The sequence below is a fragment of the Haemaphysalis longicornis genome, unplaced genomic scaffold (genome assembly GCF_048455015.1).
Source record: "Haemaphysalis longicornis isolate Haplotype H1 unplaced genomic scaffold, Haemaphysalis longicornis Haplotype H1 scaffold_6, whole genome shotgun sequence".
Classification (NCBI taxonomy): Eukaryota; Metazoa; Arthropoda; class Arachnida; order Ixodida; family Ixodidae; genus Haemaphysalis; species Haemaphysalis longicornis.
Window position 1 is genome coordinate 35,920,051 of NW_027526407.1, and position 26,187 is coordinate 35,946,237.

The following is a 26,187-nucleotide window of genomic DNA, read 5'->3' on the forward strand; positions in this document are numbered from 1 at the left end:
TGGCAAAACAATCCAAAACAGCGGCGGCTACCTATAAAATGTTTTGAAAGCACCGACTATAAAGAAGGTGGAACAGATACTGGTACATTGTATCAAACAGTCAAATGAGTCAGTCGGCCTTGAGAGCACGTCAGAGAGAAGGCATCACCACTGATTCTGCAACTTCCACGCCTTCACCCCCGCCAGCTTCAAAATCAAAACGTTTGCAACGTGGCAGATTACAATGAATTCATCGTCGCTGAGTTGTGAAAGCGAATAAATCAACAAAAGGAGCTGACAGAGAGGAAGCGTCCTGGAAACATGCCATGAATGGGCCAACATTGGACACAGAACATGCTGCAGCTAAACATATGAAGGAAATCCACACATCAGTTGGCACAGAGGTGAAGTATTTCAATGGGTTCTGAAGTTTCAAAGTCCTAAGCCTCGTCAGCTCCAACATCAAAACGTTCGCTACACAACTCCAGTCTGTGGTCCCCACGTACACACCAAGGCAAACTTCAATTACGCCAGAAAGCTTGGAGCACTCAATTACACCCTCATGCTTTTGCATTCACTAGGCATAAAGAGTGTCTAGCTAGCTGGGTGCCATTGTACATTTAGTAAAAAACCAGAAATGACACGGAATAAAAAAGAGCATTATGTGTAGCACGCGTATTTGTCCCTTGTAACTGATTTCATTTCCGCACTGTGTTCCAGTTACTTTTACGTGAAAAGGGAGGGGGCTTCAGAGTGCCTGCGAGGCAATCAACTGTCATCAAGTAAACATCAGCCCAATATATATAGGCTGGTAAGCCCCTGTACGGCAGCAATGCCATATCAGGTGAGATGGAGATAGCCTGGCCTGCACTGCCAACTGTGCTTAAAGGGACACTGAAGTGCTTAAGGAAGTGCTTAAACGGACACTGAAGTTATTTTGCAAAGCTCCGAGTTTTGCTTGCACTGTGTAGACTGGCTCAAATTAGCACACTTTTCATCGTTTATCCAGTTGACAAGTTAGTAATTATTTTACAAAGCGCGAAAGAAGAAAAACTACCATGCGCGGTTTGCGGCAGCCGCACCAACTAAAGGCTGTGACAACGAGAGGAGACGCACCATGATTGGACGATGCCCAAGGTTAGCAACCAAACAAGTTTCAGTTTCGGTTCTGTAAAACAACATGCTTGACATCCGACGGCATCGATGGATGGGCATTCTCGATACAGTCGAATCCCGCTACAACGAAATTGACGGGACGTGCGAAAAATTTCGTTGAAGCGAAAATTCGTTGAGGCGAAATCTGCCCCAACACACCACGGAAAGGCCAGAAAAATAGCCCCGTGCGTTTCCGCAACATTGGCAGCATAATACAATGTTTAGAAAAAGGAGTGACGCGAAATAACTCATGTTTATTCGGATAACAAACATACCAATGGTTATCTGTTTTTTCACCACCCAAAGAACGCGTTACGGAGGTGAAGATATGCAGGCGCAAAACTTATCGCTGTACAACAAGGCGTGTCCACCGAGCTGATTACTTGCAGATAGCTGCTAGGCCGTGGGAAGCCCCCCTCTCGCTTGTGGCAGGAGCAGTGCCATTATCTTATCCTCTGACAGGGCACGGCAGCTACTGACCTTGGCAGGCAAGACGCGCGCGCTTGCATTTAACAGGACCGCGCGCTCGCGACTAAGATAGGATGACTAGGCTTCAAGACCAAACGCGCAAACATGATTTTCGCTCTTGGCTATGAAGAATGGTAGAAGGAAAACGGCAAGGACAGCTGCTCACAACGCATACATGACGGCACCGCGCCAGCAGCGGAGCACATTCATGCAATTTCAACTGGATACGGATTGGCTGTAGCTCTGGGGCTCCGCCTTGGCGAAGCGGGCCTGCGCCTCGTGTAAAGACGGCCAGCCACATCGTTATCACCATCAAGCAATGGCGTGCGCCTATGAGTTATTTTTTGTTTTGTTTTGGGTGGTGGTGTGGTCGCAACACGCATTTTCGGTGAAACTAAGCGTCCTGAATGTATAAAAAGTTACAGATAGCTGGCGCTATGCTTATTTTATTGTCAAATAATTGTTCAAACCCAGCCCAAATCATCGATAATTTCGTTGAAGCGAAAGCAAGCCTGACAAATGGTTCGTTGTGGCGAGGACTTTGTTGCATTGACTTCTATGGCTAGCTGACGGGGAATTGGAAATATTTCGTTGAAGCGGAAATTTCGTTGAAGCGGCGTTCGTTGTAGCGGGGTTCGACTGTATCTCAGTAATCGTGATACCGTGCTTCTGCCATGTCGTCGGCTGTAATATGCCTAAGATAAGCCTCCCAGGATGGCTTGGCATTGTAGAAATCACTAGCCGAGGCCTACGCAGTGGATGAACGCCCTCCGCGTCACTGCAGACGCTCAAATGCCATGTGCTTTTCCCCCATCTTTGGAGCTTGCCTCACTAATGCCTGTATCGTAAAAAGCGTGTTCGCAGCAGGCCAAGGGTCTGTTGATTCTGGCCTGTGCCCACTGCCCAGAAGCAGTCGGTGCTTATGGCAACAGCACGCCAACAAGAACTCGCTAGAGCGTCAGTGTCAGTCTGCGCGCATTCTGCGAACTCGCCCGTGGAGCAGTGAACGTTATGGCCCAAAAATGATGAACTCAGTATAGAAAACATCGGCCGAAAACGAAGAAATTAACTTACAAAAAAAAATGATGTACTCTCGAGATTCGAGCTTGCCAACCAGCATACATAGTGCTCCAGACCACTCGGCCACGAGCCAGCGATGCCGGTGTTGGAAATATAAAGTATATAATGTGTATCCAGTTTACATTTTTATTTAGTTTTAGCACTTCAAGCAGCTTAATGAATATTTGTTGTATAGCACTCGTGCAATAACCGTCCCCCAAATTTCCACAATATCGTCTATAAATTGCATTTCTTAGACGGAAAAGCATTCGCAGATGTGTAGTCGTGCTGCTGATCACTGTGCTTGCTCACCCAGCGCAAAAAAAGTGCTTCCTGCTCCCTAGTTTTATGCTGTACGGTAAAATTTTCAGTCGATTTTACTTCCTTAGTACCCATATTGGCTTCGCTGACTTCTCCCGCCTTGAAGTGGCCTTAGATTTTCCTACTAACCTTCCAGTCAGCAAAGCGTCGTACGTTCGTTTGTGCAGCGCTTATGTGGAGTGACCTAGACTTGGAGCTTAATACAGTGTACAAACTGACAAAGTAAAGAACGGCACATTATTCCATTCACAAATGTGTCGTGGCTTAGGTTCAACTGAGCGAACGAATTGCGATGACCCGTCGGTGGCCAGTGGACTAAACGCTGGGCAGACTGACTTTGTCGGAAGGTCGGCGAGCCGTGCGGTAGCGCCGTCAAGCCAAGCCAGTTTTTTAGACGTCACACAAAATGCAACCGAAAATGGGTGAGGATGCAGATAGGAGGACAGCATTTTCAAATTGCTTTTTCTGGTAAATAAAGTTGCGTAAACGTTGAGAGAGCGGTCGAAGCATGGCCTCCAGATACCAGACTACAATTTGCGCTCGTAATCCCACAATATTTGCAAATCACTTCAGTGTCCCTCCCTTAAGTGGTAAATGGCTAAACTAAACTAAAAGCCCATAAATACGTACTTACACAGGAAGCAGGTTGCAGTGTGAACGCAACCCACAACCTCGCCCCGACGATATCTTATCTCCGCATCGACTGTGCCAACTCCCACAAAGAAATGCTGCTACAGTTGAACCCCTTTATAAGAGATTTGTACCGGGGAGCAGTTTCTGTCTCTTATACGAGATGTCTCTTATAAGCAGGGTACCATGTTTTCACTTACTAATCAGACCCTGGTTCAATGTGGGCACCGTATGACTAAAATAAGCTCAAATGAATGCTACAGCATGTTGCAAAAGATCCATTCTAATTGATGTTTGGTCCCCAGAATTTATGAAACTTTGTTTGCTTCATGACTGTATTTACACTGTTTTTTACAACCGATTCTACAAGCTTTTTTTCCTTTCCTTGTTTGTGGAAGATGAATCGTAGATGTTGAGTTCACAAGCCTGATGAGTAGCCAGAGCACACAGCTTCTTCCGCTGTGTGCTCAGGCTATTCATTACGCTTGCAGGACTCAACATCTACGATGCTTTTTGATTGGGAGCTACGCGAGTGGGAGAGTCCACATGTGCGATCGCGCTCCATTCAAAGGATGGCAGTAAGCTTCAACCACTTCTGTCAGTTGCATTTCCATTGGCAGGGCTACTCATCATCACTTCATAGCTGACTGAACCACTGTGTGTTTGCTGAAATTATAATAAATAGCTAGTGCAGGTGTCTGTCGTCCACCTGTGTTTCCACAGTGGAAGCCACTGCAATTAGTGACTGGTGGCACTGCATCTGAAGTTAAAATGTCTGTTACAAGCAAGATTATTGATTAAACTTCAAGGATGACTTGTCCCTTATAACCAATCTTCTACATCCAATGTCTGTTATAAGAGAGGTCAATTTAATGGGAAAGATCGGGCAGCCAACCATGTGGGTGAATAGTGTCTCTTATACCCATTTGTCTCTTACATCAGTGTCTCTTATAACGAGGCTCATCTGTGCAGCAGCACAGTCAAATCAAAAACACACATATAACAAATGTGGAAAGATGCTCTGGGCAGAAAGCAGCTATTGTTGCTTTGCAAACCCCTCCACATCTCTCAAGGCCAATACAACCCCTACTGACCTATCCAAACAACTCCTACCCTATAAGGCCACTCTTCCCTCTATTATGCACACGTAAACAACTCCTACTTTTCCGTCCCTCATCCCAGATTTAGTTAAAAATCTAACAACCGGCCGCCCAATCGCCCGTTTCATCAGGTCATGTGACAATATCGGTGCTTCTGGAGTCGTCTGTTCTCTTGGCACAAACGGGACTTGCCCAAACCGGGATCTATATAGCACGGCCAGTGTTCTCATGCCATCATCATCATCAGCCTACTTAAGTTCATTGCATAATGTTACAAATCGGCCAGCGCCGCAGTACTTCCCCACATCACTCCTCGGCTGTGTGGCAAAGCCACTGTGCGCCTTTGAAAACACGCGCAACCATGTCGGTGACAAGTTGCGACAAGCCGCGTCAGACGCTTCACTTTCGGCGCATTTCAAAACTTCGGCGGCTGCCTGCGAGGCTAGTCTCCACGCTCTTCAAGGATGCAGAGGCCCCGCGAACTCAGCGAAGTCCTCCTCTCTCCCCTCTCTCGGACTCGATGTGCGCCGAGGCTATGAACGGCTTACGAACTCTGGAAAGAGCGCTGTGTGTGTCGGTGACATTCGTGGCGTGTTGCAGCTTGTTGCGTTTTGACCGTTACCGCTTTTGGGTATAAATAGACCCCCGCAAGCGTTGTAAACCATTCCTGTTAGAGCAGCGAATCGATGCCGTCGCTCTGCTCGAGTCCTGTATTGTAACCTCTCCCGTCAGAGCATTGTTCTTTGGCTTCGGCTCACCTCTCGCTATGAAGTAAACAGTTACGTTAGCCTACGGATTCTGGACTTCTTCACGGCTGCAACAGCGGGTGGCCGCTCGCATCATACACGCTACCACTCGTATGTCGGAGGCCACGAAGCTCGGATCGGGTGCCCCTGCCCGGTCGCAACAATAACGAAGGCCTCCCCCAGTGATGCTTAACCACTCATGTCCTGCGCTGCCCAAGTCCCTCCTTTGGCCCCCAAAACATCTTACCGTACTTTCCGGTGTTTAAGTCGCGTTTTTTTTTCTGAAATTTTCGTTGGTGCGTCTCATCCACTGCAACAATGTACGTTCGCCGCACTTTCCAACGAACTGATCCTCTGTGAGTTTACCTGATTAACGAGTGCGTTTTGTACACTGGTGCAACTTATATACTTTTTTTTTTTTCGGAAAGAATGCCGTTTTGAGGGGAGTGCGACTTATACAAAAGCGCGACTTATAGACTGGAAAATACGGTAATTCATCCCTCCATCGAGTTGACAGTCTTCCCTACACCTCGCCACACCCCCCTGGTGTTACACCGGTTGTCATTTCGTTTCACTACATGGCCCTTTTAAGTGCATTTCTCTTTCTCAACTCGAGCCACGACACCTGCCGCCCTACTTTGTTCCCCGTTCCAGGGCGCTCTTTTTCTTTTCTCCCCACCTTGGGTTCGGGCGTGGCCCCGTGCGGGGAGAGCCGGTGGTGGGCCGCCCCCTTGGTGCCGCGGCGGTCGATGTGGAAGTGGCGCCGCTTGTTCTGCACGCTGAGCAGCAGAGAGATGAAGGTGTTCTTGAGCTCCTTCTCGAACTCCAGCTCATCCCTGAGCGCCAGCTCCTGGATCAGCGTCTCCGAGTGCTGCCGGATCAGCCGCTCCAGCTCCACCAGCACCTCGTTCAGCTCCGCCGTCGACAGCGTCCGCAGCCCTGTTCCCAAGGGGAGGAAGGAGGGGTCGGTCGATTCTACCACAACTCTCGTACGGTGCTCTCCCATAGACTGATGTACAGGGTGTTGCGACGACAACTTACGTGTTCGTGTGAGCTTCCTTCATTTTTTTTTTTTTTTTTTTTTAATCAACATGAAAGCGTTGTTCATGCCTCGTGCAATTTCAACCAGAAAAAAAAATTTTTGCCCCTGTTGTCTGGGGTCCCAAGAAGGTATTTTACAATTCTGGCCACGTATGGGAGGAACGCTCTTAACTGCGATAATGGTGCTTACGGCGGCACATGACTGCAGCAACGCATCTGAGGATTTTACGCATTCAAGCTACATCTGGGCTGTAAGGTACACCTCAGTGACAGGCTCCGGATTAGTTTGTACCCCTCCGGTGATCTTTACAGAGCACTGAAATATTGACACACGGGTATTTTCACTTTTCGCCTCAATCTGAAAGTGACCGATTTGCTTGTAGTATATAGTATTAGTGTAAAACACTATGTAGCCTTCTATTCAGACCACCCAAAAATACTCAAAAGCCTTGTGATTCTAGGCTATATTATAGGCTCTGAGGAACACTTGGTTGGCAAAAGGGTCTTTCTGAGGAGCAATTATGCCGGTAGCTCTGGTTACGTGCGCCGATCCGTGAATGTGCCAGTGTACAGGGTGTTGCGACAATAATTGGAACACTTTAAAAATTTTTCCTGAGCGAACCGCCGCTCTGTTCACACTCAAACTTGCCATGAAGGTCGCATTTTGTGGTCTATTTTGTTTGACACCAGGAACAACGACGGTACTTACCTGTTTATCCTGAAAATAAATAGAAACGATTTTCGCCTATGGGAAAATGGCGGTGATTTGGACGTGCGAGCCCGAAAACCAGGTTTTCTGATTGTCTGCTAGCTCATTCCTAGGGGCATTTTCTGATCGTCTGCTGCACCATTTGGCTCCTTCCTACCGTGAATCTCAAACATGCGTTTCGCTCTGCATACCTGAGGTGGTTCCAACATCAACTTGTGCTGGCTCCCACGTGCAAATCAGCCGCCATTTTCCCATAGGCAAAATCGTTTTTATTTATTTTCAGAATACACAGGTAAGTACCGTCGTTGTTTTCGGTGTCAAACAAAATAGACCACAAAATGCAACCTTCGTGGCAAGTTTGAGCACGAACAGACCGGCGGTTCGCTCAGAAAGAGTTTTTAAAGTGTTCCAATTAGCGTCGCAATACCCTCTATAGTCGCCACTCGCCAGGCTGCGTGTGTGAAGTGATGTCAGGAGCTTCTGACATTTGTCGGATGAACGCAGCTACGTCCCCTTCGTTTCCCTACCATAGAGGTACGTCACACTGGTGTCCATCTTCTGCGCATCGCTCGGCGCGCACTTCTGCCGGCACAAAAAATGAGATCAAATTAACATGTTTATGCGTCGTAGGCGGCTCATATTTCAGGCAGGGCATTCGGTTCAGAAAAGGAAGCAAACTGTGCAATTATATCGCAGCTAAACCTGAGTTTAACGAATCGCTATGCAACAAATTCCTGGATTTAACGAAGTTTTTCAGTTCCCCATTTCCACCGCCATTGAAGCCCACGTGTTTGCGACCTCTAACGAAACGTTGCAGCAGTTTAACCTGATGTAACAAATTTGCTACACTGATTAGTCATAATTTTTTGCACTTTTTCTGGAAAAAAATGGTGGCGAAATGCACTAATCTAGCTAATTTCGCCCGCTCCGCACACTACTGTGCTTTTCCATGCGTGAGTGCAGTGTCGGTTACGTGCACGGCCTGCCTGTTGGCGTGTAGTCACACATCTCCACTGCTATCTGTAGTGTCGGTTCGTTGGTGGTGAGTTTTGCCGTTAGAAAAGGAAAAGTTTCGTCTTTTAAAGAAAAGGTCGCAATTTTAAACGCCGTCTTAGCCGGCGAGAAATACGAACGTCTCAACCCTGCACAGCATCCCAGCTCGTACCCTCTCACCAATTTGGAGTGCGGAAGAGTGTCAAGTTCATCAAATTCACAAAAAGACACCCTTTCAGCATAATTTTGGTATTTAATTAAATGCGTCAAGGCAGCGAAAAGTATCAAAAGACAAAAGTGATACTCAAGTTACGTTTGTGGACACGGGGGTAAGTGACTTTGCTTCTTCGTAGTGCCATGTACTAGTGATTAAGTTTGTGGGAAAGAAGCTGGCACAAATCATGCATTTTTCATGGTGAAATAAATCCTTGAAGGGTGAGCCCACAGTCATTGATGCCTAGCAATTTGATTTCGTTTCTGCTTCACTCACGCTAGCCCTAACTCGAAATCTACATGAACGAAAGCCTGCATGCAACAAAAAATTGGGAAATTTTGTCAACTTCGTTACATCCAAGTTTAACTCTACCAAAAAAATTTGGTGTTAGTACCACTTTAAGTACACACTACCGGCATGTAAGGGGTGATGATGTCACTTCTCTACTGATATAAACCAAAAGTTGGGGACACTCACTTTCTCCATAGACCAGTGAGGAGATGGCGGTCTTAGTCATGGCATCACTGGCCGTCTTCTCTGGGGACCCGTCAGGCGAGGGGCCTCCTTCAGAAGGGCCGTTCTCCTGGAGAAAGGCACAGAGACAAACAAACTTGAGGAAAAAAATCCAGGGACAGTGAAGCAGTTATTATGCGTCGTGAATGCAAAGGCATGGATGCCAAGCTGAATGCCCGAGACACCTTGCTGCACCTCGCACTGTCGAAGGGCTCTGCAAAGTTGCTGCCAGAGACACTTTGCTTCGCGATCCTCCTTTTAAAGCGGTCGTGCAGACAAAACACAAGTTTGGTTCATTCGACAGATCGCCTCGTTAGAATCATGCTGACACCACTTTTAACGCAAACTTCACTCACATAAGCTGTATAACTAGGAAAAAAGGGAATGGCCATGCGACCCACTAGCTCATTTCCTGCAACAGAACAAATGATGTCATATGCCCAACTGTGCGATTGGCTGAGGCCGGCAAAAGCAAACGCCAAATTAGGCAGGGCTGATAAGATTGCCGAACGAGCTATTTACGCTTACATTCAGGGCACACTGTTTTTATAGCTGTAAGAATGATGCGGTAAACAGTGGAAGTTACGAAGGTACACGTAAGCATAGAAGCACCGATGCATACTGCTGTTGGTACTGCATGCAATATGCTGTTTTGGCTTCGCAGTAGCCTGGCGCTTTGGGGTTGTCTCAGACGACACGGGCCGATTGGCGTAAGCGACAGTGTCTTATCTGACCGTATTTGTTAAGCGAACACCATGTTTCACGAAACAATTATTTTCTACCTCAACAAAAACAAGCCAGGTACAAATACGGGCAAAAACAAAGCAAAGGCAGAAACGGCTCGCCTTCGTATGGTGACGCCATCTAGGTGGATTAACGGTAAGCTTTGTTCCCCAGCACATATGACATCATAGCAGACGTCATGAAAACACACGTTTGGCGGAAAAATCAAAATTTTTTTCTTAAATTAAACTGATTAATTTCTCAGTGAATAAAGCATCGTCCGGACAAGTGCTGGGGGCACCACAAAACATGAAATCTTTTGAATAAAACAGTCTTGTATTTTGTCTGCATGGCCCCTTTAAAAAATTTCTGACACGAAATTTTCGAGCTACATTTTTTAGATGCGACTGCATCTCATTCACTCGCCTTGTCCCTCCATACAGCGTCGTTGTTGTCCGTCCACACCCATCCCCCATTCTCCTCGCCGCGCGAGCTGCGCTCTCCGCCGCTCACTCCCTCTCCTCTCCGATAACGAACACTCTCTCGCGAGGGGCATTGGATTGGATTCAAGTGGGTTGGCTTGACTTGGCTTGGCTTGGATTGGATTAAAGTGGATTGTGTTGGATTGTGTTGCGTCATAGCCGCGCCACGTTGCGTTATAGCCGCGGTTGTTCCAGCGCCGGCCAAAGAAATAAAGAATACATCATACACGTTCCTCACACGTTTCACGCAATCAGAGAACCAACCCAACGGAAACACCAACTGAACCCCCAAGATGCGTCGCATCTCCACAGGGTTCCCCTTGCGGAAAGGTGGAATAATTTGTTTTTCGCTGCTATCGGTGCCTACCAGCCCACTAATCATAGAATGACATCACATGGTCGCTAACAGCATAAATAATTATTGACAGCCTCATCTATGCGTGTCAGTTTCGGTTTCAACAAAATCAGCACCGAGGCGGCTGCCATGACAGGATGGCCCTCGTGACGTCACCATTCATGTCGCACGACTGCCGGTGTGCACGCGCGCGTCCAGAGTGATTGTGGTCTCCACCATCTCGACACAACCAGGCAGCTTGTCAGCCCCAAAACTGTCACATGATACACACGGCAGAGCGGCATATGCCCACTGCAGGCATCGCGTTGGCAACGTCACGGGAGCCCTGACGTCGGCAGTTTGACAGCAAGAGCAGATGAAAGGGTGTCCGTCCTGTGCTTTCTCGTGCACACAAAGATTAAAATGAATTTAGTATATGTTATACTGGATGGTTCCTGTTGAAACTTGCAGGGAGCGATAAACCGCTACAACGAACCCTTCTACCATGAAACTGCCTGTACTACGAACCATGCCGTATGCCCTACCCAGATCCCTATGTTTTCTGGGTATTGTCAGCGCCACTACAACGAATTTGCTTTTTTTAACAAAGAAATTCACGCATTCCCAATCGCTGAATTGTTGCTTGATAACGAATACGCCTAGCCGCACACGTGGTAATGCGCAGATGATAGGTGTGCCGACGACCATGTGTCATCCAGTTCAGCCACTGAGCTGCAGAAAATTGATAAACACGTACAGCGGGTACTGCCGCGCAGCGTCGGTTGTGACGGCCCCCGATAACGTCTCGGTGGACGACCAGGTTCTGGCATGCACTGACCTCACATCTGACATTGTGGGGGCCAACATAGAGAAAAAAGACGCCACAAAAGATCAGGCAAGCAGCGATGAAGAGCTTGCAGAGGAGCCAAGCCTTATGACTACCCATGAAGCAGTAATGGCATTTATCTTGAAAACAGGCGCGGAAAGATGCTGCATGCTGCCTTTTCCACCCCACTTTCGTCGTGGAGGGCCTCGTGTCATTAAACCCCTCGTTCAATAAGACACCTCCGAAGTACTTGCTTTTCTGTCACAGATGCCGGACGCCACTCTTTTCCTTAATGGGCCATTTCATGCTTTTTTTTTTAAAAAAGGTATACAACTCACACGATTTATAGAGTTGGCTTGTGCTCAACATGAAGTTCATTGCACTGTACGTCTGGAAAGCTTGCCATCATTTATTATCATACGTCCATGAATTCCCGACGAATCTCACCTATTCCCCTCGCTTTGCCAATTCTCCAGCTTACATGATACAAGCAGTTAGAAGCCCCCCCTGGGCAGGCAAATCGCTTTACTGTTCTGAATCCCTTACACTCTTGCTGTAGTTTCCCTACGTACTACAAGTGCATTTATTTTTCACATTGCTTTGCCAACTCAAAACGGGTTTTGAATTTTTAGGCAAATTTTGGGCACCGGGGGAGACTGCCCAAAAGGCAGCACTGTTTGCAATTAACTAATTTGTCCGCAGCTCAGATTTTATTTAACATGCTTCCTAATGAAATGTTCTCTGATAAACCCCACTCTGCCTGAGAGCGCGAATAGAGCTTCCCTGGGGAAGCTCACTCATTTAACTGCACAGCCTGTGCAGATTACCTTGGAAATCAGAAAAACGTTATAAGAAAAAAGAAATAAATGTACACGCTTTACAGACTGCACAAGGTAAGCTTCCTTGCAGTCTTGGGCACTGCACACAACTGACAACAGCACTGAGCCAATTTGAGGTAACGCACTCTACAACAGCCTCACTGACAAGCATTTGTTGCCAACAACAAACGGAACAGCATAACCAAAGCACAGCAACAAGGAATGCACAGAGTTCGCCCTTTCCTTTCAATCTGCACTGATTATGGGAATGACTCGTATGAGTAACGGAGCCTGGATGGGCCATATCTATGGTGAAATCAGCATAACCAAAGCACAGCAACAAGGAATGCACAGAGTTCGCCCTTCCCTTTCAATCTGCACTGACTATGGGAATGACTCGTATGAGTAACGGAGCCTGGATGTGCCACATCTATGGTGAATTCACATCACCATGCAACTTCCACTAACCAAAATATTCAAGTTTCTGTCGCCCCACCTATATCTTCCCGTTCATGCTTCAGACGTAGCTGATTGAACAAACTTACCAACACACCTTCCCTACAACACTCAACACTCCCTGCAGCATCAAAGTTAGATTTTTTTTACTGCTTACGTGCGCACATCGAGAACTCGTGAGCAAGGATTCAAGAACTCTCCAAGAGCTCAAGGATTCAAGAGCTCAAGGATTCAAGAACCACCCCAAGAACTCTTGGGCTGGTGCAGGATAACAACCAGTCGAAGTCATTGCAACCAGCTTTCGGCCTGCAGTGGGCATCTAATGATAAGTGGTGCACTGGTGGTTTTAGTTATGATGGTTATGATGATGCTGATGACAATGGCGATGATTATAATGATGGTGGTGGGGAAGATGGTTACATGGTATGATTGTGGTGAAGGTGGCAATTATAATGGTGGCGTGATATGATGGTGGTGGTGGGGAACATAATTGTGGTAATGTAATTTTGATGATGATGACAATGATCATCATCATCACCCCCATCATAACCAGCCCATCTACGCCCACTGCAGAGCAAAGGCCTCTCCCATGGATCTCCAATTATCCTGGTCCTGCGCTAACTGCGACCAATTTACCCCCGCAAACTTCTTGATCCAATCTGCCCATCTAACTTTCTGCCACCCCCTGCCACGCTTGCCATCTAAAGGGATCCACTCTATTACCCGTAATGACCAACAGTTATCTTCCCTTCACATTACATGCCCTACCAACGCCCATTTCTTCTTCTTAATAATATCTACTAATATGTCCTTAACATGTGTTTGTTCCCTGACCCATTCCGCTCTCTTCTTGTCCCTTAAAGGGTCCATGAAGAGAAAATACAACTTTGTTTAACTTTAAAGGGACACTGAAGTGATATGTAAACATTGCGGGATTACTAGCGCAAATTGTAGTCCGGAGTCCCCAGGCCATGTTTCGACCACTCTAGGCGCGTTTACGCAATTTTATTTAGTAGAAAAACTAATTCGAAAATGCTGTCCTCCTCTCTTTACGCTCGCCCATTTTCTGTGGCGTTTTCGTGTGACGTCAGGAGGGGATGAGCTGGCAATTGGCTGCGTTATTGCACGGCTCCCCGGCCTTCAGACAGAGTCAGTCAGCCCAGCGTTTCGTCCGCCGGCCGCCGACGGGTCGTCGCAATTCGTTCCCTCAGTTGAAACGAAGCCAGGACACGTTTGTGAATGGAAGAATGTGCCTTTCTTTACTTGGTTAGTTTGTACACTGTATCTAGCTCCAAGTCAAGGTCACTTCACACAAGCGCGCGCTGCACAAGCGCACATGCGACGCTTCGCTGACTGGTACGCCAGTAGGAAAATATAAGGCCTCTTGAAGGCGGGAGAAGAGTCAGCGAAGTCAATATAGGTACTAAGGAAATAAAATCAACTGATATTTTTACCGTACAGCGTAAAACTAGGGCGCGGGAAGCACTTTTTTGTGCTGGGCGAACAAGCACAGTGGTCAGGAGCACGACTACGCATCTGCGAAGGCTTTTCCGTCTACGAAATGCAATTGCTAGACGTGAGCTACTGTGGAAACTCGGGCTACGCTTACTGCACGAGCGCAGTACAACAAATAGTCACCTAAGCTGCTTGAAATGCCAAAACTAAACAAAAGTGTAAACCGGTTGTACAATATATACCCTATATTAGCAAGACCTCCGCATCCCGCTTCGTGGCTCAGTGGTCTGGTGTGCTAGGTATGTCACCGCAAGTGTTTTGCGAGTCGCGAGTTCGAATCCCCGCGGGTACGTGGTTTTTTTTTGTAACTCAACTTTTTGTTTTGCGCCGATGTTTTCTATATTGAGTTCACCTTTTTTTGGGCCGCAACGTTCATGGCTACACGAACTAGTTCACAAAACGCGCGCAGGCTGGCACTGGCGCGCTAGCGAGTTCTCGTTGGCGTGCTGTTGCCATAAGCACCGACTGCTTGCAGGCAGTGGGCGCAGGCCAGAATGAACACACCCTTGGCCTGGTGCGAACACGCTTTTTACGATACAGGCATGAGGGAGGCAAGCTCCAAATATGGGGGAAAAGCGCATGACATTTGGGCGTCTGCGGGTACGCGGAGGGCGTTCATGCACTGCGTAGGTCTCGGCTAGTGAATGCTACGACTACAAGCCGTCCTGGGAGGCTTATCTTGTGCATTTTACAGCAGACAACATGGCAGAAGCGCGGTACGATGATTACTGAGATTTTGAGAATGCCCATCCAACAACGCCATTGGTTATGTTTTACAGAACCGAAACCGAAACTTGTTTGATTGCTAACCTTGGGCATCGTCCAATCACGGCGCCCCTCCTCCTAACGTCATAGCCTTAGTTGGTGCGGCCGCCGCAAACCGCGCATGGTAGTTTTTCTTCTTTCGCGCTTTGTAAAATAATTACCGATTTGTCAACCGGATAAACGATGAAAAGTGTGCTAATTTGAGCCAGTCTACGCAGTGCAAGCAAAAACGGGAGCTTGACAAATTCACTTCAGTGTCCCTTTAAAGAGTTACACTTCAGTACCTCACTGAGCTCCATCCCGGTCACGAAAGACGTTTTTTAGTCGATAAAAACACAAGAAATACGTAAGAACTTTCAAATTCCGCGCCACAGTGACGTGTTATCGGCACGAGTGACGTCATACGGGCCAGCACTAAAAACATAATTTTCAGTGGGTTAGGTGCACGTTAGCATTCAAGTGATTCGATCAAACGGAACTAGCGTCCCAACTACAATCGTCCAGTCATGTGTCCTGGCGATTGATTAGTTCGGCCGCCGTCAATCGTCCAAACAAGATTCTGTGACGCCATAGAAAAGTTGCCAGAAACCGGCTGGAAGTTGCCGGAAGTTTGCGATGAAATAGGTATCATTTTTATCAGGACAAAGCAGCCTTTATAATGAACCAAACTTGTATTTTGTCTTCATGGCTTCTTTAACGTTACACCTATCGTCTTCCAATCCATTGCTCACTGAGTCGTCCTCAATTTAAGTTGAACCCTCTTAGTGAGCGTTTCTGCCCCGTAGGTGAGTACCGGTAAGATGCAGCTGTCATACACTTTCTTCTTCAGGGACAATGGAATCCGAGCTGTATCACTGTCGATGATGACAATGATACAGCCCGAACTGGAGCAGACCTCTGTGAACTGACGACCGCAGGGGAGGGAGCTTCATCCCAGTTCCTTCCCCTCCCTCCCCCGTACCTGCATGATCTCGTCGATCTCCTCGAGCACCTGCTCGGCTGTGAAGATGGGCTCCTGCTGCAGGCTGGACAGGATGAGGGCGTGCAGGTCCAGGTCCTTGGCCAGCTCCTCCTCCTCGTCCTCCGAGCCGCCCCCGTCCAGGCCGCCATCGCTGCCGTCCAGCCGCTCGGACTTCTGAGCATGCATGAACACAGAAATGGGGTGAGGAGGGCGGCAGGGGCAACGTCAGCACTCTAAAGCACCAGCACAACTTTAAAGCAGCACTAGTGCAACACTAGGCTGGCACGAAAAGTACAGTTGAACCTCAAACACTGATATAGCGAATTAGCAGCTATAGCAAACTAAATAGAAACTTTGGTTGGTCAGGCTTCATTTCAGTGACACTTATTCTTTTATAACGAAACTGAAACCATGAAAACTGCACGGAATATCGGATATAACGAAGAAATATTTGACCAGGAGGCTGAGAAGCTACTTGGAGTAGCCCCCTTAGTCCTAAACTGCAGATGTATAAAGGCACTTTTGTTCGTGGACACTGTGGAAAACTCCATCCTGCCCAGTGCTGCGAGTAGCCACCAGACAAAGACCACATGCTTAATAAATAAAGATGCAGGCCTGTTTTGTCAAGTGAACTTTGTTCTGTTGTAATTTCACGTACTCATGTTCCAGTTGAGTGACCTTGAAATGAAACAAGGAGGCAGCAGTTAAGGGTTACATTGTCTATTGTGGGTTCGAAGCCTTAAAAATTGCATTTTTGTATCAAGTATTTTCGCGCAAGCAACATTATCAATTCGTTAAAGTCGAATTTTGCCTGTACTGTTACAATGAATACTGGTTATAACGAACTAATTTGCGGTCACTACGCTATTTCATTATAACGAGGTTCAACTGTACAACAAGCACATTGCATGCACATACAGTGAAATACTCTTCACTCCAACCTCACTACCACAACACTGGTGTAACACTAGTGCTGTACTCGGCTGATGTTTACTAGCAAGTGAAATGCAACACAATGCGAGCATGCGTGGTGAAACGCTGAATTCGAACACACTAGTCCTACGCTAGGCAGCTGACATTGTTTACTGCAACAGCAAGTACAACAAACGAAATAAGGGCACGGGCAACAATGCTGGGCTTCACATCAATAGTGCAGTACTAGTGCAACACTAGTGCTACACTAGCATAAAAAATACAACTAATGCAATAAGGGCACACCAGCTAAAATGCTGGCCTCCCAGCACCAACACAGACGAACTAGTAGCTCGGCGAAAAGTTGAGCATTAAAGCAAAGCGGTGGCGACAATGATATAGCAACGCTAATAGGAGCTCAGTGGCTTCAAGCCATCAAGCGCAAACTTTAGTAACGAGCCATGTGATTTGATTGATTGATTGTAGGGTTAACGCGCCGACGCAACGCAGGCGATGAGGCGCGCCGTAGTGGAGGGCTCCGGATTAATTTTGACCACCTGGGGATCTTTATCATGCGCCGAAATCTCGTACACACGGGCGTTTTTGCTTTTCGCCTCCATCAGAAAAGCGGCCGCCGCGGCCGGGAATCGAACCCGCGACCTCATGCTCAGCAGCGCAACGCCTTAGCCACTGAGCCACCGCGGCGGGTGGCTCATGTGGAACAAGCCATGTGGAAAGGGAAATTCAAATGAAGCATGTGGGGAGCGCTTCGGCGCCCCTCGCCACGAGCTCTCTCCTCGGGCGCTCTCCGCCGCCGGTCACCCACCGGCCACGCATGGCCTCCAAGACTCCCCCGCGGACACTTTGCTGCCGCGGGACCTGGGGACGTCGGGCCCCGAGAGATGGCGCTGGCGGACACGACAGGCAGCGGGCAGCGAGGCGAAGGAGCGGGTGGTGGAGAAGAACCGCGCGCGGGGACTCGGAACTCGGGGCGCAGAGTGTTTCTGGTTTGGCTGGTGTGTGTGTATGCCCGGACGGGCGACAGCGTGGAGGATGTAAGTAAAGAGTTCCTTCACGCAACCGCAGTGTGCCTCATTCCTTGGCATGCCGTAGAGAGCAGGCCCACAAGCATGACATGAGGTTTCAACCATTCTCCATTTGTGAGTTATAATGTGATAGGGTTACTAACGCTCGCAATAGAAGGGTCTCCAAATAAAAGGAAAGAAGGACAGCATCTCACAAGAAATAACACCGCGAGCATAACGGAAACCTAGCAGTCTTAAGGCCTAGAATTTGACAATGTAAATCTCGTGAGATGCATCTTCCAGGAAAACACAAATGTAAACACCTTTGAGAACACATACTAGCGCCATCATCATCATCACCACTACCATCGTCATCATCATCATCAGCCTATCTACACCCACTGCAGGGCAAAGGCCTCTTTCTTGCATCTCCAACTATCGCAGTCCTGTGCTAACTGCGACCCCGCAAACTTCTTGATCCCATCTGCCCATCTAACTTTCTGCCGCCCCCTGCCACGCCTGCCTTCTCTAGAGATCCACTCTGTTACCCTTAATGACCAACAGTTATCTAGCCTTCGCATTACATGCCCTGCCCACGCCCATTTCTTCGTCTCAATTTCTACTAATATGTCCTTGGCACGCGCTTGTTCCCTGACCCACTCCGCTCTCTTCTTGTCCCTTAAAGGGACACTGAAGTGAATTTGTCAAGCTCCCGTTTTTGCTTGCACTGTGTAGACTGGCTCAAATTAGCACACTTTTCATCGTTTATCCGGTTGACAAATCGGTAATTATTTTACAAAGCGCGAAAGAAGAAAAACTACCATGCGCGGTTTGCGGCGGCCGCACAAACTAAGCTGTGACGTTGAGAGGAGGGGGCGCCGTGATTGGACGATGCCCAAGGTTAGCAATCAAACAAGTTTCGGTTTCGGTCTTTAAAACAACATGTTTGACATTCGATGGCGTCGTTGGATGGGCATTCTCAATATTCCAGTTATCGTAGTACCGCGCTTCTGCCATGTTGTCGGCTGTAAAATGCATAAGATAAGCCTCCCAGAACGGCTTGGAATCGTAGCATTCACTATCTGAGGCCTACGCAGTGCATGAACGCCCTCCGCGTCCCCGTAGACGCTCAAATGCATGCGCTTTTCCCCCATATTTGGAGCTTGCCTCGCTCATGGCTGTATCGTAAAAAGCGTGTTCGCACCAGGCCAAGGGTCTGTTGATTCTGGCCTGTGCCCACTGCCCGCAAGCAGTCGGTGCTTATGGCAACAGCACGCCAACGAGAACTCGCTAGCGCGGCAGTGCCAGCCTGCGCGAGTTCTGTGGACTAGTTCGTGGAGCAATGAACGTTGCGGCCAAAAAAAAGGTGAACTCAGTATAGAAAACATCGGCGAAAAACAGAAAAGTTAACTCATAAAAAAAAAGCATGTACCCGCGGCGATTCGAACTTGTGACTGGCAAAACACTTGCGATGACGTATACCTAGCACCCCAGACGACCAGGCCACAGGCGGCCGCTGGCGGCGACGGAAAAGATAAGGTATATAATGTATAACCAATTTACACTTTTATTTAGTTTTAGTATTTCAAGCAGCTTAGCTGACTAGACGGGAAAGCGTTCGCAGATGCGTAGTCGTGCTGCTGACCGCTCTGCTTGTTCGCCCAGCGCAAAAAAGTGCTTCCCGCACCCTAGTTTTACGCTGTACGGTAAAAATATCAGTTGATTTTATTTCCTTAGTACCTATATTGACTTCGCTCACTCTTCTCCCCCTTCAAGAGGCCTTATATTTTCCTACTGGCGTACCAGTCAGCGAAGCGTCGCATGTGCGCTTGTGCAGCGCTTGTGTGAAGCGACCTTGACTTGGAGCTAGATACAGTGTACAAACTAACGAAGTAAATAAAGGCGCATTCTTCCATTCCCAAACGTGTTGTGGCTTAGTTTTAACTTATCGAGCGAATTGCGACGACCCGTTGGCGGCCGGCGGACTAAACGGTGGGCCGACTGACTCGGTCGCGGAAGGTCGGCGAGCCGTGCAGTAGCGCAGCCAATTGTCAGCTCCTCTCCTGCCGACGTCACACGAAAACGCCACAGAAAATGGGCGAGCGTAAAGAGAGGAGGACAGCATTTTCGAATTGATTTTTCTACTAAATAAATTCGCGTAAACGCGCACAGAGTGGTCGAAACAGGGCCCAGGGACTCCGGACTACAGTTTGCGCTCGTAATCCCGCATTGTTTACAAATCACTTCAGTGTCCCTTTAATGTTACAGCTATCATCTTCCGCTCCATTGCTCGCTGAGTCCTCCTCAATTTAAGTCGAACCCTGTTAGTGAGCCTCCAAGTTTCTGCCCGGTAGGTGAGTACCGGTAAGATGCAGCTGTCATAGACTTTCTTCTTCACGGCCTAGTACAGACTTTCTGCTTGAGGGACTTTCTTCTAATGTGTACCTACATACCAGAGAACACATGATCTAATATGGCTAAGCCAGCTAGTGCCCTCAAACCTAGTGCACTTGGCTGCAAGGAAGAAAAAGTGCGCACAAAAGCATTATAATTAAACTAATACAGTTAACGATGGAACAGCTGACAAGGAAACATTAACCACAACTTAGATGCACACTTATTACCAACACCTAACTGGGAATTCATTGCATCACAATGAAGTGATAAGGTTCCTGCAGATATGCACCACCTCTTATTACTAGAACAGGTATCATATACAGCCACAAAAACGACGAAGATCAGACACCCCGACATTTATTTTGCCTTTTATAAAAACGTGTAGTTTTGAGGCAGCATCCATGACCAGAAATGTTGCAACGGTAATTGCCTTACCATTTGCTCATTGAGATTCAGTGCTGGTAGCTGCAGTTTCCTGGCGTAAGACTTGGACCAGTCGATGGGAAGAATGTTGCCAAAGTTGCCGGTGATCGTCCACCAAGTCCTGGTGGGGCAGAAAGAAAAACGAAATAACTGATGAGCAAGCATTCTTAGTCAAGTACCCCAATACATGCATAACTGCTGAAGTTAGGACATATAACAGTTATAATGGTGCAAGTGCACATATACAAATGAAACAAAATAAAACCAGACAAAACAAAAAGTTTTGTAAGCCAAATCTGGCAGCTATCATACGTTGCAAGAAAGAAAGATTACACGAAGTAAGGAAATTGCAAAAGTCGTTCAGCAGCTTGATGCAACTCTGGCACCAGAACCTTTTCATTGCAAATAAAAATATAAAATACTGTTTCAGACCAAGAATAAAGGAGCCATGAAGACAAAAATACAAGTCGGGTTTATCAGAAAGACTGCTTATTCCCGATAACAATGATACCAATATCATCGCAATCTTCGAACAAATAAGGGAGATATGAAAGAAAACGTGTGAAGCAGTCGCGACCACCCAGCCGATTTCCCCGCAACTTTTCTATGACGTCACGGAACCTTGTTTGTGCGATTGGCGGCCGCCTAACGGACCTGTCACGACAACGCATGACTGGATGTCTGTAATGGGGCCTCTAGTTCCACTTGACCGCATCACTTGAATGCTAACGCACACTTAACGCACTCAAAATTGTGTTTTATTGTTGGCCCGTATGACGTCATTGTTGCTCATAACACATCACTGCGGCGCAAAATTTGAAAGTTTTTAAATACTTCTTGCTTTTTTTTTCGTTAAAAAAACATCTTTTGTGGCTGTAATGGAGCTGAGTGAGATACTGAATCCTAGTTCATACAAATTAAACGAAGTTGTATTTTCTCTTCATGGCTCCTTTAAGGCTACGAGCTCTTGCTCTTTTCTGCACCCGGCAAGAAAATTACGATTGCTGGCCGGTCACCCAACCGTTGCTTTGGTTGTCTTTCAGTTAAGAACTCTGAACAAGAAATAATTTTCCCCTTGTTAACTGTGCTAGCCTCACCATCTAATTAACAGGAAGCCCATCACCCAAAAAATTGGTGTAGCTTGCACTAGTAGTGCGAAACTGGAGAAACAGCTAAAGAGCTGGTGGCCCCCCTCCCTTTTGTCAAAGACCTGGCCGTTGCACCTCACACGGATTTCCGAACTTGCCGCTAAAAGTTCTCCATGACTGGCAAGCCCACATCGTTTCTTCCGCAGCCTTTCACACCTCTCCCAAAGTGAACCACGTTAGCACGCGCTAGAAACAGCAGCAACCAGCTTCGCAAACTCGGCATCTGTAGGGTTGCCACCTGCCCGGTTTTGGACCGGCCCGACCGGTTTTTTAAACAACGGGCCGGTTGCCGGTCCATACTGAAAACCGGCCATCAATGGCCGGTTTTTTGGCACTCGTGCCGTGATTATGTCCGTTTTGGCGTTTTATAAGCGTCAATACAACAACTAAGACGATAAATATGCGTCGACAAGCTGCGCAAAGTCACGCGAGCAGAGCAAATACGCGGGCGAGCACACTGCCTGAGATGGAGGGGGACCTAAGATAGGAACGAAACAACGAAATACTGCCGCCGCGGTCAGCAATTGCGGTTACTTTTCAGTGAAGCACATACAGAGCAATAACCAAGCTCTCAATCACTTTGAGTACAAAGGTTATGTTCATTTATCTCTAAGAAACGCCACAATAAATGGCACTGCCTGTCAAAAACATGGCGTCTTTTTTTTTCAACACAAATTAAATATTTTAATACCACGCCTCAGCCCCCCCCCCCCCCCCCCCCCCCCTGAAGTGCCGTTTTTTTTTTTTCGGGGAAAGGTGGCAACCCTAGGTGTCTGTGCTCCCCACTTCAGGAGCAAACACACTTAAACTGGTGAGGAGAACAGCACACAAGAGATCATACCACGAACGCAATCACATAGAAGCCGGTTTCATAACACGAGGGACCCAGGCTCAATTCGGACCCCAGGAAGCGTTTTTTTTTTTTATTCCCTGGTTCGTCTCGTTCTGTACATGTGGCGGCGGTCTTTTAATTGTTTTCCGTTGTGCTTAATTTGGGTGGTTAGGTTATTGCTTTATTCATTCTTTCATTATTTATTTCCAGCCTCCCAACCAAACCCATGTGTGCATTTGCCTTTGTGGAGTGAGGCAGCCTGGGAAGGCAAGATGGAATGGCTTTTGCATGCTATGGGCGCCTGAATTTGTTGTTGGGTTTATTATTCTTTTTCTGCTTCAAAATTAACCCATTTGGCTATAATACTTGTGAAAATACCGATCTGGCTTTTCTTTTCCTTGCACATATTGTGCACTGCATGCAAACACAACCTTTTTTTTTTAATTGGCAGCACACCTCATTGTTATCCCACCGCTGCTAACCCCGTACCCTTTAGGCTCTTGGGGTGGCCCAGTAGTTAGGCTGGCAGTTTCACGGCGTAAAGGTCCCGGGTTCAATTCCTTTTTTTTTTTTTTTGAGGCATGCACTCCCAACACCTACTTGTGGGCTCCTCTCCTCCTCACCACTTTTCCTCAAAATTCTTGGCACAGCATTTACACCCCCTTCACTTCAGTGACACACCACGGCGGAAAGAAAACCTTAAACAGCTCTACTGTTGAAAGAGCCAAGGAGACAAACTATGAGACTTCCGACCAAATTTTGTTTCTTGACGCAGCGAGATGTCTACACTCTAGCTTTTCTGATGGAGGCGAAAAGCAAAAACGCCCGTGTGTACGAGATTTCGGTGCACGATAAAGATCCCCAGGTGGTCAAAATTAATCCGGAGCCCTCCACTACGGCGCGCCTCATCGCCTGCGTTGCGTCGGCGCGTTAAACCCTACAATCAATCAATCAATGTCTACACTCTACCGTGACAATTCATTCTTAAGGGTGCGTTTAAACAATTAAAGAATATTTCATAATTTCTTTACATTCCCACCATACAACGATGTGCTGTGATACAGAGGAAATTATGTCACGCAATAAACTAGAATATATAAATTTGTCATCTGCGCAATATTCCACAGATTGAAATATGGAAAAAAATTAAGTAGTTTTTCGAAGCCCATATGTGAAATGTAGCCAAAGAGGTTCCGTTAATGCACGACGTAATATGTGGAAGAAGCAACTTAAAATAGTTCCATAAAGGAATGTGAACTGGAAAAGAAAAAAGCACTGGAAATTACTATTCTCCTTAATGCTAAATTTGTGCATTAACTGCATTTATGCATTTGAACTGCAGCCTTCTTAATCCTGGCACATATCTACTGCATCTCAGGAAGTGATTGGGAGATCAGCGAACGCATGGCAGAGTGCGCTGCTCTGCTGTTATCTTGCAGCATGTCGGCGGCGCCGGCGAACATGTTGTTGCAAATCGTGTTTGAACTTTGTGTTTAAACCATCATGTTTGAACTTTGAGCCACAAACGGAGGAGCAGCGTCTGGCGAAAGTGTAAGGGGGAGGCAGTGAAAGAGATGGCGCCACAGCAGCGCGTGCCGCCCTCCCCCTCACACTTTTGCCAGACGCTCCGACAAGCGTCTCGTGTAGGCTCCGCATACTTCCCTCCCCCTTATGCTTTCGCCACACTTTCCTCCGCCGTTTTCTTTCTGCCTTCGCTCGCTTGGTTACAACGCGCCGCTGTTGCCGCCACAAAACCACTGTAGCGGTCGCCAAAGTGCTGCACACAAAAAAGAATGAACTTAAAGCGTCATGAAGATTTGCACAAGATGTGGCCACAAATATATGCAATCTGCAAATTCATGCCCCACCCTGCTGCACTCTAAAGAGGCCATCATTTCTGAAATAAATAATAAACAGAGTGAAGTAAACCTGATTTGTCCGAAATACGACCGTAAAGATTCCAAATTTTGGCACGCACGTCCAAATGGTGGCATGCAAATGCACTTTGGGCCGCCAAAATGCACGACGCAGAGGGGGAAAAGGGGGGGGGGGCGTGAAAGTTAGACAACGAGCCTTCATTATCCCGTTACCGGCACTGCGAGAGAAAAAAGCAATGCCCGACCAAACAACAGTGCACCCTAAGGCACGCCCAGGACAATTGACGAAGTGCACATTTCATCTCGGCGGTCGCTTCCGGGCGAGAGAGATCGTTAGGGGGCGCCACGATCCAATCCATATCGCCGGGCCCGCCGTAAAACGAGACGTGGGGCGACAGACAAACCACGCACACAATAGACGAGACACAAACAGCGTGGCTACGCAAACGGAGGCTCGGACGCAGCACACAGCACTATTGATTGGGGAGGTCGGCCGGTCCATAAATCTGCACGACCTGGTGCCGACGCGCCGTCGACGAATAGGCGGCGGAGCCCACGGGCCTTCTGCAACGCGGGTAGCGCGTCAGCTGAGTGTTTCGGGCACGGCGAAACAGTAGCGCGAGCGCAAGAGAGGAAAATACGCAGACGACGGCGTGTTTGTGTTTGTTCGTCCTTTTGCGCGACTGTTTCTGCATGCCCAACGCGCACCAAAACGTCTGCCCGCCGCGTTGTGCTGTTGAGCCCAAGGGCGAGGGTTCGATGCCGGCCTGGGCGGCCGTTTTTTCCGCTGGGGGCTTGTGAACGACAGTGTGCATGCATTTCGGCACATATTAGCGTACACAATTATGCAAATAAGAGAAAATTAGACAAAAATGGGCTCTCCGTGAAAATTGGTTAATATTTTATTGTATTCATGAAAAAAAAAATGGCGAGGCCATAAACACAGGGCTTATTAGCAACTTTGGTAATATCTGAGGTTTTACTGCGACTGCGCAGTGAACTATTCACTACTATCGACGCTTTCCATACACACATATTCCCCTTCACCCCCCCACCCCTTTTCCCAACTTTTCCCCAGGAACTTATGGCCTCCCGTTTTAAAGGGATCCTGCAACACTGAGCAGTGCAAGTAAACCTGCGCAACGTTTAGATTACACCAAATATTACACGTGCACGTGAAGCGGGAACCGCGCAAATCGCTGTGAAAGACGCGGAAAAACCAATCGCGCTCCCTTCTATTTTCCTCATTTGCACCTCTGGCGTGGTCTAAGCGACGTCATTCGGGCCATGCTGTCCTATAGGCCGTTGCTGGTCGACGTCACAGTTAAAATAATAAAAATGGCAAAAAAGATCTTTTTCTCTCGTGTTTCCCGTGCAATCCGCTGTCGTCCGGACCAAACCCAAAAATTTCGCAGAAGTATTTTCTTTTTATTTTGATATAATTTTTTCTTTATTTTATTTGTAATTTTTTGGCGAGGTGATTGTACAGTGGCATTGCTACTAAGACCGCTGTGCAACGCCACCCCGTTACAAAGGGGAAGCCGCTAATCATCATCATCATCTAATGCCCTGATGCGCCCCCGCGTCGTCTGCTGGCGCGATCGCCATTTTCTTGCGTCCGCTGGACGCGCAGCGCGCGTTTGCCGCGTGACGCGCCTTAATAGTGCTGGTCTCGCTAATAGTGTGGGCTTGATTTGGCTTTAATTTTGAAATTCATTCTTTTTCTAGGGTAGATGAACAGAGGAGTAAGGTTTTGGTGAAGGAT

At 47.6% G+C, this 26,187-nt stretch overlaps 1 protein-coding gene across 2 annotated transcripts in view; it reads right to left on the bottom strand.

Annotated features, from left to right (window-relative positions):
- Window positions 1–26,187, bottom strand: part of Unc-76 (fasciculation and elongation protein Unc-76) — a 95,474-nt gene that overhangs the window by 14,597 nt on the left and 54,690 nt on the right. For both annotated transcript variants that reach the window (XM_077674014.1, XM_077674013.1), the window contains exons 4-7: window positions 20,578–20,686; window positions 15,809–15,982; window positions 8,893–8,998; window positions 6,138–6,397 (exon numbers count right to left, since the gene is read on the bottom strand). In XM_077674014.1, the coding sequence (XP_077530140.1) occupies window positions 6,138–6,397; window positions 8,893–8,998; window positions 15,809–15,982; window positions 20,578–20,686 (649 nt within the window). The remainder of the gene's footprint in view (window positions 1–6,137; window positions 6,398–8,892; window positions 8,999–15,808; window positions 15,983–20,577; window positions 20,687–26,187) is intronic.